We start from the raw sequence: 14,312 nt of genomic DNA, 5'->3' as shown, positions 1-14,312 counted from the left end.
TAAGGTCTTTGACAGGATCTTAAAGCTAGGGTCTATTTCGTCATCATTCGCAAAGAAAGAAACTGATATCACCTCATAACTCATTAACATGTGATGTGGAGTGCCTCTTTTATGAATAACCCACTGATTAATGAAATCATTTATTGCAATTAAAGGCTGGGGTATCACCCAAGTCCAGGTTTCAAGTTTTAATAACTCATTTATCTTTTATTCACTCTTTGTGTTGAGTGCTAAGTTTCAATACTTAATTTCTTTATTGGTGCTTGTGATTATGGAGGATGGGGAGAGGGAAGCTAGAATGTTTGCCTCCACCGTTCATAGGCGATTGCCGGGGGGGGGGATTTATTATTTGCTCTTCTCTCTGTCCATCATCCTCATTTTATTTCATCAGGATAATTTCAAAACCGTTAAAGAACTGACAACTTCCAAAATCAGATATACTTGCTTAGGAATGAACAGGATATGGTTGTCAGTGTTCATTATACCTGAAAAATAACTGTCAATTCTTGTATTTGCTCATGATTGTATATGAGAGTGACCTTGAATTAGTCAGATATGGGGGTCACAGGATCAAAGATCAGAGGTCTATCAACAAGACAAATTGCTTTTTCTCAAGGTAAACAAAGCAATGGATTGCCAGACCAACTTCAATCTTGGTGCATACTTTATACAAGCATTTTCTTTCGAAATAAGTTTGATGAATACCAATTGGCAGGAGATTATTTACACTGATTAGGTAATTTTCTATGAAAATTTGAATGCTCTTCTGAATCTTGCACAATTGAGCAAAGCCAAAATATCACTTTTCAAAGTTTGAAGAATGATTTCTGATTCCAAATAATAGTGATACAATCAGTTTTCTACATTTTTCCCCATTAACCCTTTCTTAACTGGGCTATTTCAGACCAGTGTATACACTATATAGATCTCGGCCTCTGATTGCGCGATCGCCGCGAAAATATGCCCATGCAAGACTGTATGGTAAAATAAAAAAAAAATTCTTTATATTTTTAATTGATTATGCAAATAAGCGTATGAAATTTGCCCTAAATTTTGTTGTTGTTTTTTGTATGTTTTTGCCTTTAACTCAATTCATATAGGTAGTAGATTGCTAATTTTTGGTGGGAGCATCAATTATTACATTTCTAACAAATATCTACAAAAAATTTCAAAATTATAATTAATTTCTTATGTATTGTTTTTAAAGTTCTTATGTATTTCTTTGTTTTTTGAAACCTTTGTTTTTTATTGTTTTTTCCAATGAACTTTGTTGGGGACCCTTCTGCGATTATAAATAGCATTAAAAAATCAATTTCATTTCATTTAAACCAACAAAAATAAAAATAATCATACATCTATGATTTTTGGTTAAAAAACAGAATTTGCATTGAATCACGGTGTTGAGCAATTTCGGGTCTGACATGCACTTAAAAAATGTTGTGTAATTTCAGAACTGCGTCCCCGGGCATCGCAATTTTAGTCTCAAAAGATGCGCAAGACTTGAAAGTAAAAAGTCAGTGAGCGGCGAGATCAAAAAACTTTGCGCGACAGAACAGTAATGAAATTTGTCATGGGGGGTCAAATTGACCCCCCCCCCTCAGTTTGATAAGGGGTAAATGTACTTCATCTATCATGATATGGTTACAACCCCTTATTCATATAGAACCTGTAAGTGACATATTTAAGCTTAAAAAGAATTTGATCCTGTACTGTTGTGAAAACAAAATTATGGAGGATAATATTGTTTATATTGACCCAGCTCAGAAAAGAGAATAGATATTTCTGTGTATTTGCCCATTTTAACTACCTAATAAATGAAATGATTAATACTGATTTGGTTTTATTCTGTTATGTTTCTGCATTTATGCTGAAAAGTGTGGAATGGATACATGTCTTTCAATATTTTAACTACCAGATTGGTGAAAGACTTGATACTCACAGGGTTTTGGTGTTTACTTGTAAAAATTGGTGTTCATAATTTTGAACTGATATCTCTTGTGTCATTTACTAATTGAAAACTCGATCCCTGAAAAATTTGATACTCAATGGGTTTTAATGTCTTTTATCAGGTTCTGTGACCTTACTTAAAAGAGTGGAATGGATATCTTCTGTGTCTTTGAGTGTCTTAACCACCTGATCCTTGAGATTGAGATCAAGATTTTTGTCTGATAAGTTCTCAAATCTGATAACTTTCCTTGATGTTGATTGGATAAGAAGCAGTGTTACTATGGTAACTGTCGGATAAAATGGGACTTGTCAGATAAAACGTCAGATAACTTCTTTCTTGAACGCTTCCCTGATCCATGAGACTTGATACTTTCCTATTAGATTCTATGACCTTGCTCATATGAGTGGAATAGATTTTTCATTTGAAAGACCATCTCTACTACCTAATCAAAGGACTTTACACTAACTGTGTTTCTTATGTTTTTTATCAGGTTCTGTGACCTTGCCCATAAGAGTGGAATGGATATCTTCCGTGTCTTTGACTGTCTTAACTACCTACCAAATCTGATCCTTGGTATGGAAGCTGCAGGAGCTTCGGGTGGTGTAGTGGAAGCTGCTATCTCATACAGCGGAGATGTATCTGATCCATCTAGGACCAAATACACCTTGGACTATTATACTGACCTAGCAACAGAGCTTGTTAAAGCTGGTACTCATATCCTATGTATAAAGGTGAATGTTATATTAATACAATCATCTTCACCATAAGGGAAGTGGTTCTCAAAATTAATTTTCTATTTTTGACTTGTGGGTCTCAAGGTGTTGAACATTTAATTTTTTAGATAGGGCCTATAATTCTAATATTAAAACAATATGTTTGTTGATGAGACCAAATATCCCACCATTTTTTTTAAAGAAGTCCTAGGTACTTTAGTTATTTAAGGACCCTTAAGATCTCAGCCGTGGATTGCGCGATCACAACAAAAATTTGCATGATGGTAGAGAATGATGTAATCAATGCAGTTGCACTGGTAGATTTCATTGAATTTTATTCTATATAAATTAATTATGCTTATTTATTCATGAAATCATACTTTTTGCTCTGATTCACTAAATAAAGCTCCTATAATGCTTTTTGGGTGAATATATTCTTTATATCATTCCTAACAATTGTGAATGAAATATATTCTGGTACCAAGACCAATTTCTTATGTATTGTTTTTTAAATTTCTTTTTTTTACTTTTTGTTTTTTATTGTTTTTTTCTATGGAAATCGTTCCGGACTTAATTCTGATCATGAACAAGGCAAAATTGATTAAGTTTAATCAGTAAAAGTAGAAATAATGATACATTTATGAATTTTGGGTAATACACAATTTGCATTGGATTTGTACATGAAATCACGTTTATGAGCAATTTGGGGTCTGACATGCACTTACATAATGTTGCGTAATGTGGTAACCGTGTACCCGGGCATCACAAATTTGGTCTAAAAATTTGCGCGAGACTTGAAAGTAAAAAGTCAGTGAGCAGCAAGATCAGAAAAATTTTCGCAGCAGATATATCGCAAAAATTGTCAAGGGAGGGCCATTATGCCCCCCCCCCTGGAGAATTAGGGTTAAGAGTGATTTGAAAGAGAAATAAGCTAATACATTGAAATTCTACTGTGAGAGGTGTATGCCACTATTGCCTATCCATAGTTAAATAACAACTTTAAACCAGAGTTTAAACAAAACCTGACTTTGTTCTTTGTGAATCATCCCCAAGGTCTGAAAGATTCATCTGACTACAAGATCAAATCTTGCAGACTTAACTTGAAAACAACATAACCCTGATAGCGTTTAGAATATATCGGTTTTCTTCATGTATTCCGTGGGTAAAACTTTCCTGTGAAATTTTAAGAGTCTGTTGACAAGTTGTATACTTTTCTGATCAATTTTCTGATGCATTTCCTCAGTGAAACAAATGTGCATCTTTCTGCCATCTTTGCCAAGGGAGGGGCTAGTTGAAAAGGAGTATGGGCGATCTTGAGTTGCGCAGCCGATCTTTTCGGGTTCCACCGGTCGATTGAGAAACTCTACCATCTTCGTCAACTTTCGGAGGGTCTCGGCTTCGAGATCTTCGTAAAGGATCGGAAGAAATGGTTTCCGACTCTGCATCCAGTGCAGATTCAGTAATTTCCAGTTCTTGATGGCCAGAGGTGCAAAAATTCATCTCCCTAAATTGCGTAGTCGATATCTGATATAATTTTCTCAATGCAAATTTATCTTCAAAACAGGGTTTGAATACGATCTGATGCAAAAATATCTGTCCGATGCAGTGCGTTGTTGCCATACCCTGTCCAGTTGTATTATTTGTAGTTTGATATTGCTTTTATTGAAAACACATCTGAAAGTGCCTTCCATATCGTAGACAGAAGTAGATTCTATCCAGAAATGTTTAATTTCAATTTTAATTTGTTAGGATATGGCTGGTCTTCTGAAGCCCAAGGCTGCAACCATCCTAGTCTCTGAGCTACGAGATAGATTCCCTGACATGCCACTACACATCCATACACATGATACCTCTGGTGCGGGTGTTGCTGCTATGTTAGCCGCTGCTGAAGCAGGAGCAGATGTTGTAGATGTAGCAGTAGACTCTCTATCAGGGATGACATCACAACCTAGTATGGGAGCTGTTGTTGCAGCTCTTGAAAACACTGGCATGGATACAGGTCAGTTTAACATTATCTGTCTTGCACAGTGGTTCTTCCAAGTCAGTGTCATTGAATTATCATCTTATGCCATTTCTAGATACAAGAGACCGATGATGTTTGATATAGAGAGGCATTTTAAGAATGGTAGAGATGCCAAATACCCCCAATCTTTTAGACTGTTCACAAATTTGATGTGAACTGTTATTTGGGCTTTTTTTGGGGGGGGGATATGTTGATGATATCGATATTCGATATCTATTTCATGCTTACTTGAGTTACCATTCTACGGCATGTAATAGCAAAAGATTTCCCTCATTTCTCAGTGAAATTACCTTGAAATTTTTATCCTTGGTATTTGCAGTGATGGAACACATTTTTTTACTAAGGCCAAACCACTCTTGTAATCAATAACTAAATTTATTTATTAGGGGGAAGAGTTCTAGAGGGGATTTAAATATCACAATTTATAACCTTTTGGAATAATTATGTTTGATAATGAATTCTTATCTGGATCACATATAAATTTATGCATTTTTATTTCTTGTTATTTGATATTATGTAATAGGTGTTGCACTGGAGGAAGTCTTCAAATACAGTTCATATTGGGAAGTGGCACGTCAGCTCTATGCTCCTTTTGAATGCACAGTTACTATGAAGAGTGGAAACGCTGATATCTATCGTAATGAGATCCCAGGAGGACAGTATACAAATCTTCAGTTCCAGGCATTCAGTCTTGGTCTAGGTAGCCAGTTTGATGAAGTCAAGAAGGCCTATGTTCAAGCCAATCAACTACTTGGCGATCTTATCAAGGTCAGTTGGTCTACATTAGCTTGTATTTGTAAGAGCTTAGTTCATTTGAAACCTTTGTCTAGGTTGTTCAATGACATTTGCTGCAGCGACAATTGCTCTTGTCTAGGTTTCACACACTAATCAAATGACCAACTTCAACCCTGGGTTTAACACTATACCCTACCCTAAATCTAAAATAAACCCTATTGAAACCCTAAACCTAGCTCTACATCTTAGAAGTCATTAAGTCCGGAGCAAATGTCATGTCAGCAATCTAGGTAGCCAGATTGATGAAGTCAAGAAGGTGTTCAAGGCAATCAACTACTTAGAGATCTTATCAAGGTCAGTAGGTCTATCTTAGATTGTGTTCATAAGAGGTTTGATTTGTCTAGGTCGTCAGTTTGATGAAGTCAAGAAGGCCTTTATAGTAGCAAACAGTCTACAGGTAAATCTCAATGTCATTGGGTGACAAGGAAAACATGATTGGATTGACTTTGAGACAGAACATCTTCGTTTGGGTAAAATTCTCCACTTTCATTCATACTTTACTTCCTGCTGTGACTTTGCTGAGAAAGTAAATTCATCAATAGAAATCAACTTCAATGCTATAAATCTTAAAGGGGAATGAGACCTTTGGAATAAGTAGGCTTGTGTCGAAACAGAAAAAAAAATAGTAGACTGAACATCTTCGTTTGGGTAAAATTCTCCACTTTCATTCATACTTTACTTCCTGCTGTGACTTTGCTGAGAAAGTAAATTCATCAATAGAAATCAACTTCAATGCTATAAATCTTAAAGGGGAATGAGACCTTTGGAATAAGTAGGCTTGTGTCGAAACAGAAAAAAAAATAGTAGACTGAACATCTTCGTTTGGGTAAAATTCTCCACTTTCATTCATACTTTACTTCCTGCTGTGACTTTGCTGAGAAAGTAAATTCATCAATAGAAATCAACTTCAATGCTATAAATCTTAAAGGGGAATGAGACCTTTGGAATAAGTAGGCTTGTGTTGAAACAGAAAAATAAAAAAATAAGAACAAAGAAAGTTTGAGAAAAATCGAATAAAAATAATGAGAAAGTTATGAGCATTTTAATATTGCAATCACTGATGCTACGGATATCCTCACATTGGCAAGGCAACAAGGATGTGTGATGTCACATGTGAACAACTTTCCCTTTGATGGACCATAAAATACCCTCAAAATGTCTCTTTCTGTTTTTTCTTGTGATACAACTCTTTATCTATGATGTATTCTTTAATAATCTGTATTACATGCCCTTCTACAGAAATAACACATGATCTGCTGATAGACATGATAAAAGAGGCAATTTAAGTGAAATATATACTAAAGTAATGGGGAGAGTTGTTCACAAGTGACATCACACATCTTTGTTGCATTGCCAATTTGAGGATCTCCATAGCATGAGTGATCGTTACATTCAAATGCTCATAACTTTCTCATTATTTGTCCAATTTTTCTCAAACTTTCGTTGATCTGTTTCTTTGATTTTTCTGTTTTCACACAAGCTATCTTGTTCCAAAGGTTTCATTCTTCTTTAAGTTCATACTTAAGATGAGAACTTTATTTTTTTATACATGATATACCGCAGTCTTATTCCTGTGTTCAAAGTTGAGATTTTTGTTCATGTAGAAATTTTATAACAATTTTTCCTCCATTGTATTTTCTTCAGGTAACACCATCATCTAAGGTAGTAGGAGACCTTGCTCAGTTCATGGTACAGAATAAACTCACTCCAGAACAGGTAGAAGAGAAGGCTGATGAACTCTCCTTTCCTAAGTCTGTTGTGGAGTTCTTACAGGGTCATATTGGACAACCATATGGGGGTTTCCCTGAACCTCTGAGGTCTAAGGTAGATATCATTCCAATTGATATTAGGATTTTTTTGGGGGGGGTTCAATACAAAGATAATGTAAATATGTCAATTGTTATCACAATTATTTGTTACAAAATTTCCTTTGTTTCATTGTTTTCACTCAGCGACATTTAGAGAATTCAAGAAAAGTTTAAAGTATAAAGTTAAATGCCCATCGAATGACAATAATGATATTGAAGACCATTGTTGGTAAACCAAAATAGTTGTTTTGTCAAAGATTCAGGGCAAAAGGCATATATTTGCTATTTAGCATTTCTGATAACCTAGGAGTTTTAGTATTAACATTTTGTATCTTTAAATGCACTGAAATAGCCAATTGATGGTGGGATTTAATTTTTGTTTTCTTTAATTTGTTTTCCAAGGTAACAAAGGGACTTGCTACTGTAGATGGGAGACCAGGAGAATCTCTTCCACCTCTTGACTTTGATGCTCTGAAGGCAGAACTCATTGCTCAGCATGGGAAATGGATACGAGATAGTGATGTCGTTAGTTCTGCCCTCTATCCTAAAGTCTTTGAAGATTTTGCCAACTTCAAGAAAGATTTTGGACCAGTGAACACGCTTGATACCAAGATATTCTTGGTTGGTCCGAACATCGCAGAGGAATTCAATGTAAGTTTGAGTGAATTACATGAAATTGAATTGCATAGTACAGGCGAGATCAAATAAATAGGTTTTCTTTCTCTCTTGCAGATTAGACTGTCAGACCCTTTCCGCTTGTTCAAGATATCTAATATTGCTGTTTTCTTTATTTGATTGTATAGGTAGAGATTGAGAAAGGCAAGACACTTCACATTACCCTCCTAGCTATGGGTGATCTTAACAAGAAGACTGGAGAGAGGGAAGTCTTCTTTGAACTCAACGGTCAACTCAGATCAGTTCTCATCAAAGATAATGCTGCCATGAAGGTAATTACAATGCTTATAGGCCAAGTCGAACCCAATGAGTTGGTTTGAACAGATAGAGGACAATCAAATAATATTTCATCAAAATTGGAAGTAAAATACAAAATTTGTGGCATTTTAAAGTTACGAATAATTTCATAGGTAGTTTTATGGGCATCCTGGTCAATTTGAAAATAATGCAGCTGATGATGTCTCACTTTGTTGATGTGGACTTGCCCTTAGTAGAAATATTATAATTTAGTGTTACATGCTATTGATGTGTTTGATGTCTGTGATATGAGTACAAAAATTATGCCATTCAAAATACACTTCAAAGGGATTATCAAATATTTTAAAGAAGGGATGTAGCAAGAAACAACATTGAGAATGTAAGCTATATGTGCTAAATGGTGTTAAAGTGAATTCACTCATTGGCATCGGCCATTTTGCATATAGAGATGAAAATATCTGATAAGAATTCTCCTGCCTTATTGGACTTATGCTCTGTAGTAGACAAAGGCAGATATTTTCTTGCCTAGATTATATTCTGTGGTGTTAAAATTTATTGTATAACAAATAGTGAAGCCGAAGAGAATAATTCACACCACGGAGTGGCTTCCTTTTCTATGACATTCCAAAATGCACTTTTGCTGTTTTTAATCAATTTTTTTTTTATTTAGTTATAAGCGTAGGGCGTATGTACAGGTATTCGTGCATTGATATGTTTTGTGATCTTAGGTAATTGTACCTTATCTTCTTGTACCCAGGAATTACACATCCATCCTAAGGCTGTGAAGTCAGTGAAGGGATCGGTAGGTGCCCCCATGCCAGGTGAGGTGATTGATGTCCGGGTTCAGACCGGTGATAAGGTAGAGAAGGGTGCACCATTGATTGTCCTCAGTGCTATGAAGATGGAGATGGTTGTCAGTGCACCCATGTCAGGAGTGGTCAAATCTATATCGGTCAAGAAAGGAACACCTGTGGATGGAGATGACCTCCTGGTGGACATTGAGTAATGATGAGTTGTGACTGTTTTCTTCAGAACTCCCCGGTGAGTGGGATGGTGATGGTGAATTCAATATGAACATTGAGATAAGAACTGGAATTTATCGGATATTACAGGAAGTACTTGACCAGATTTCAAGGCTGTATTCTGCGCTCTGTTACGCAATGGTTTGCAATCAATTTGATATCAGACAATAACCAGTTAAAATCATTGCTACATGTGCATTATTTCTGATCAGGAACCAATAAGGAGTGTTCTATACATATTTTAAATCAATAACAAACCTTTGTTATGGAGCCCTAGGCCCTGTTGCATAAAAGTTACTATTTTAGTAACTTTGCCATGCAATGGTAACTACCACGATAATGCTGATCAACAACAAATCAAAATCAAGGATTCCATGCAAGTTACCATTGGATGGTAAAGTTACCATAATGGTAACTTCACCATCCAATGGTAACTACCATGGTAACAATGCTCATCAGCCAATCAGAATCAAGGATTTCTAGTAAGATACCATTGGATGGTAAAGTTACCAAAATGGTAACTTGTACACACCAGGCCCATGAGTTTGTAAGGATGATTAGATCTCTGTAGGTTAATCTCTTGACCACTGAATTCTTAAATTATCACCTGTTTTATACAGTGATCATGGGGTTCCAGGCAACAGGTTACCTATCCTCACATGGATCATGACAGGCATGGAAATGGTATTATTTACTGATGTTATACTTCAAGGAATAGAATCATGTTACTATGAATGTCTAGGAGACATCACAGCCAAATTGTGCTAAGTGCCATCATTAACTCATGTCAAATTAATTGCAGTTGAGTGTCTGTTCACAAATGTATTAATGCTTCTCGGTCATATATATTGTGCAAATTGATTGCCGTGTCTAGGATCAAATTATAGCTGTCATTTTGATCAAGAAAGGACAATATTCACCTTGTTTGCTATTGTACAATGTCTCTGGGGAATACCCTCTACATGAAGTAGAAGAGTAACCAGATATAAGCTGTTATTTCCATGGGATTTGATAGTATGTCCAATATTTATGGTTTAATACAGTGTGATCCGGGGTTGTATTAAGAAGTGATACAATTCATTCGCATGAAATGTTATATTTAGTATGCACATTGTCACTTACATTGACCTGGACAGTAAATCTTGCACTTCATCAAAAGAGTCAAAGATCAACTCCAAATTGACTTATTATCAACTCAGTCATAGTCATTCAGTAAAGTGAAATGGGTTTTTTTGTTTGTTTCATTTCCATTGTTGTTGTCATTGGTAAAAACTGGTTGAAGCGTGATGATCATTTGCATTTGATGCTAATCGACAACTCATGAGATTCGATGCTGATTATTTGTTGATGATTATTGTATGATTCCACTCTCTAATCTCTGATCACTAGATTAGAGATTTAGACAAACTAAACCAACATACATTGGGTTTTGGTTGGGGATCATCTTATGGGTTTTCTAAGTGGAAGATTGTGGACAATTATTGGTCCAAAGTTGGTGGATAAGGATGAGTTTATCCACAGATGAATGGTTATCAGAGAATCATCAACATCCATTCATTAAGTGTGTTATCTGACATGATTTGCATTATTTTCAGTGCAATTATCTCTTCCATTGTGCTGTTCATTCCATTTGAATCCATGAATCATTAGTTTAATCAGTGATAATACCCATGAATATTAGTCTCATTCCCAATGTCAGATATGATGCATAGTTTTACACCCATCTCAATACCGAACATTTAGCAGTTTGATGAAATAGTGTATGATGTTTATTGTTTACAAAATGTGAATTGATACCAGGGTATATTTGATCATGAAATTTGAAATGTGATCATATTCATTTGATTGAAGTAATCAGTATGCATGTATTATGTAATCTCTGTTATTCATTGATAACAATGTGACATGGCAAGAATACGGCAAAAGCTTGGTATTGCCTCTGTTATTGGAGCAAAAAAAAAAGCAAACAAAATTTTATATATCTGTTGGTAGTTGTAACTGTAATCAGATTATATGTATGCCAAGGCTAATGTACTCTCATTTCTTTTGAGAGGTTGGAGATATATGTATATTTATTACTTATTATGTGATGTATCAATGTTTCCATAATACTGTAAGTGGAAAAGTAAGAGCAAAATGAACCAGTTCTTCATGATGGTTCGCTTGTCAAAAATAATGTGTGATTCATTGTATTCATAATAATAATAATAGGCATCTATATAGCGCCATCTATCTAGAAATATTCTATTCTGAGGCGCACAAGAAAAGAAAGAATAAGAAAGTTTGGATGAGTGTCAAAGTGCCAATAATTAATACTGTTAGAAAAGATAAGATTTCAGTTTGGATTTGAAGGTCTCCAGTGATTGTATAATTCTTAAATTTGACGGCAAATTATTCCAGAGAGAAGGTGCTGAGGCAGAGAAAGCTCGTTAAAGCAGAAAGGATGGGGGTATTCAACATTAGATTGGAAAAATAATTGTTATTTTTTTTGGGGGGAGGGGCAGTGGCGTAGCTAGGATTTTTTTCCTGGGGGGGCACTGGGGGGTCCTTGCTTTTTCAGGGGGGGCACCATTTTTCCGGTGTGTGTGTTACAAGGGCGGATCCAACTTTCGCCAATAGGGGACAGGGCCCGAAATAATCTTCACCTATATATTATTTTCCCCTATCAGTCACTTCTTAGTCTTATTCTTATAAAAAAACATAAGCATGAAATAATCTAATAAGCCTTATAAAAAGTGCGAGCGCGAAGCACGAGCGATTTTTTTTTTTTACTTTCATGTGTTTTTTCCTGAAAATGTAATATCCTGGGCAATGTTATGTGTGATCCTGAACAAGATTTGTATGTAACTAGATGGTTACTGCGAACGTCATGCGTGAGCAGAAATTTTTATTAACTGTTCTAGCATTATCGAAAAAGGACCTGTTAAAGACTGTTTACAGTTACCCACGAAAATGATATATTTCAATAATGCGAGCGCAAACCTCGAGCAAAATTTTTTGACATTCCTACCTAAAAATATGGTCATTCCAAGCACTTTTTGTATTAATAAATGGGATAGGTATGTATAACTAAACAATTGATGGAGTGCGAAGCGCGAGAGGAAGAAAAGACCTAAAAGCGGGACACTCTATTCATATTTTGTACATCAGAAATAGGATATAGTTAATTGGGTATTATTAATAATGCGATCGTGAAGCGTTAGCAGACAATTATTGATATTCTGATGTGAAACTGGATAATTTAAGTACACTTTAAATAAAGAGCATGCAGGCTATCGTGCATGTTTTAGATTTAGACCTAGAATCTTGGCATTCTGAATACATTTTTTAATGGAACATTATGGAATACACGTAGACAATAGGAACTTGCCAAATCAAACAATGTGACCACGCAGCGTGTGCTTAAAAAGCCGATATGCAGACCATAAAACAGACATTTTACAGGGCACTTAAATTTGTAAATGTCGATGTTCGAGCTAAAATATGTTTTGTATATTGACTTCAAAACTTGCTCCATATCAGCCTATTGAGCAAGATATGAATCTCATCGAACAGCCAATTCTGGCCCGAAGCGCAAGCAAATTTTTTTATAGTAACATGAAAGGGTTTTTTTGCAAGTCTTCCCCTCACATTTTTTCATTCCCTCGTCTTCCTTCTCTTATTTTCCACCTTTTTTCTTCTTTTTCTTGTCTTCTTTTTCCCTTTTTTTTGCTCTGCCAATTTTTTCAGGGGGGGCACGTGCCCCCCCGTAGCTACGCCACTGGGGAGGGGGTTGTCTTAGATACTGTGAAAGTAGGGGAGAAGGGGATTGCATACATGTAGTATTGATATAACAAGAGTTTATTTGGATGGCATTGGTATCAATGAATCCCTGTATATTTTAGTCTATATTGTCAAGTTTTCTTTGCATCACCTTTCATCCTTTATTTTCAAGCCCTTTAAAATCCTGATGTGCATTTTAATTAGAGGCTTAATGCTATATCATGTTAAAGTGAACTATGTTGGTTATCATTGGATATTTACTATGGACTTCCCTTACTGTATATCCTGTTGATATGTTGGCCTGAAATATGTATGCATCGGTCTCTTTATTTGTGTTTAGCAGGCATTCACCATATTATTTTATGGAATACAACAATTTTCATTATAAACAATATTATGGAATAGGTACTGTTGACGTTTACATGGAGTGTCACATTATGCAGACACACAATGTTTTGAGCTTATACTTTTATATGACATGATTATGATTTAGGGCAAATTTATCAGCAGTATTAATCATGCTTTATTGGTTTTGGTCACTTCCAGTAAATAGATTATTTTTATGGTCCTGAATCGTGCATAGTTTGATGGTCTATTATTTTAGGGCAAGTTGAGGTTTTCATTCATTTAAATCATAGCACAATGTAGACTATCTAATGTGATGACAACTTTGAAGTGAAGATTTTTAGATTTAGAGTTTTTAAGTTATTTTTTTCATTTCATTAACCCATGTTATTTACAGTCACTCTGTACACATATTTTAAGGTTAATAATAGTAATTTTCTCGACAATATCAATTATTTTGACAACCATTCAAAATTGAATAAAAAATATTTATTCAGAGTGCATCATATGTTACAAAAACTTCACATACACAAATCTATTTTTCTCTTTCGTTATCTGACTATTTTATTGACTGGGTTATGGTGCTCAACCTAAAGTGACCTAATTTATCTCAAGTATTATAACCATGAATGATGCAGTAGCATTGTATGCCTGCCAATTGTTGTTACTATTACATATCATTGAAATTTGTGTGTGACCACTGAATTTGTGGAAATAAAAATTGGATTGTGATATAATTTTTAAGGATTTTATATTTTTTTTTGCATTTAACCTACTGGAGTTTGATAGAATTAGTGAATGCCAGTTCCCTCAACATTCGCAAAATTCCAAATTTTATGGCAATTCGATTTATTTCCATGGAAATCTGAAGTATATGAAATTTACTGTTTATGGATTAAATATGTGCGGCAGTTGAACTTGAGAATTAGGGGATTTACTTTTAATGTGAAATGTTGAAGATTC

At 35.1% G+C, this 14,312-nt stretch overlaps 1 protein-coding gene across 2 annotated transcripts in view; it reads left to right on the top strand.

Moving 5' to 3' along the window:
• LOC121419398 (pyruvate carboxylase, mitochondrial-like) overlaps positions 1-11,188 on the top strand; it is a 52,340-nt gene extending 41,152 nt beyond the window's left edge. For both annotated transcript variants that reach the window (XM_041613853.1, XM_041613852.1), the window contains 7 exons: positions 2,439-2,679; positions 4,411-4,660; positions 5,208-5,452; positions 7,124-7,303; positions 7,690-7,938; positions 8,091-8,234; positions 8,978-11,188. In XM_041613853.1, coding sequence (XP_041469787.1) covers positions 2,439-2,679; positions 4,411-4,660; positions 5,208-5,452; positions 7,124-7,303; positions 7,690-7,938; positions 8,091-8,234; positions 8,978-9,226 — 1,558 coding nt within the window. In that variant the 3' untranslated portion in view covers positions 9,227-11,188. The remainder of the gene's footprint in view (positions 1-2,438; positions 2,680-4,410; positions 4,661-5,207; positions 5,453-7,123; positions 7,304-7,689; positions 7,939-8,090; positions 8,235-8,977) is intronic.
• The last annotated feature ends 3,124 nt before the right edge of the window (positions 11,189-14,312 follow it).

This window comes from Lytechinus variegatus, chromosome 7 (assembly GCF_018143015.1).
Source record: "Lytechinus variegatus isolate NC3 chromosome 7, Lvar_3.0, whole genome shotgun sequence".
Taxonomy (NCBI): Eukaryota; Metazoa; Echinodermata; class Echinoidea; order Temnopleuroida; family Toxopneustidae; genus Lytechinus; species Lytechinus variegatus.
The sequence above is the reverse complement of the archived record's forward strand: the minus strand, read 5'-3'. Positions and strand labels throughout refer to the sequence as shown.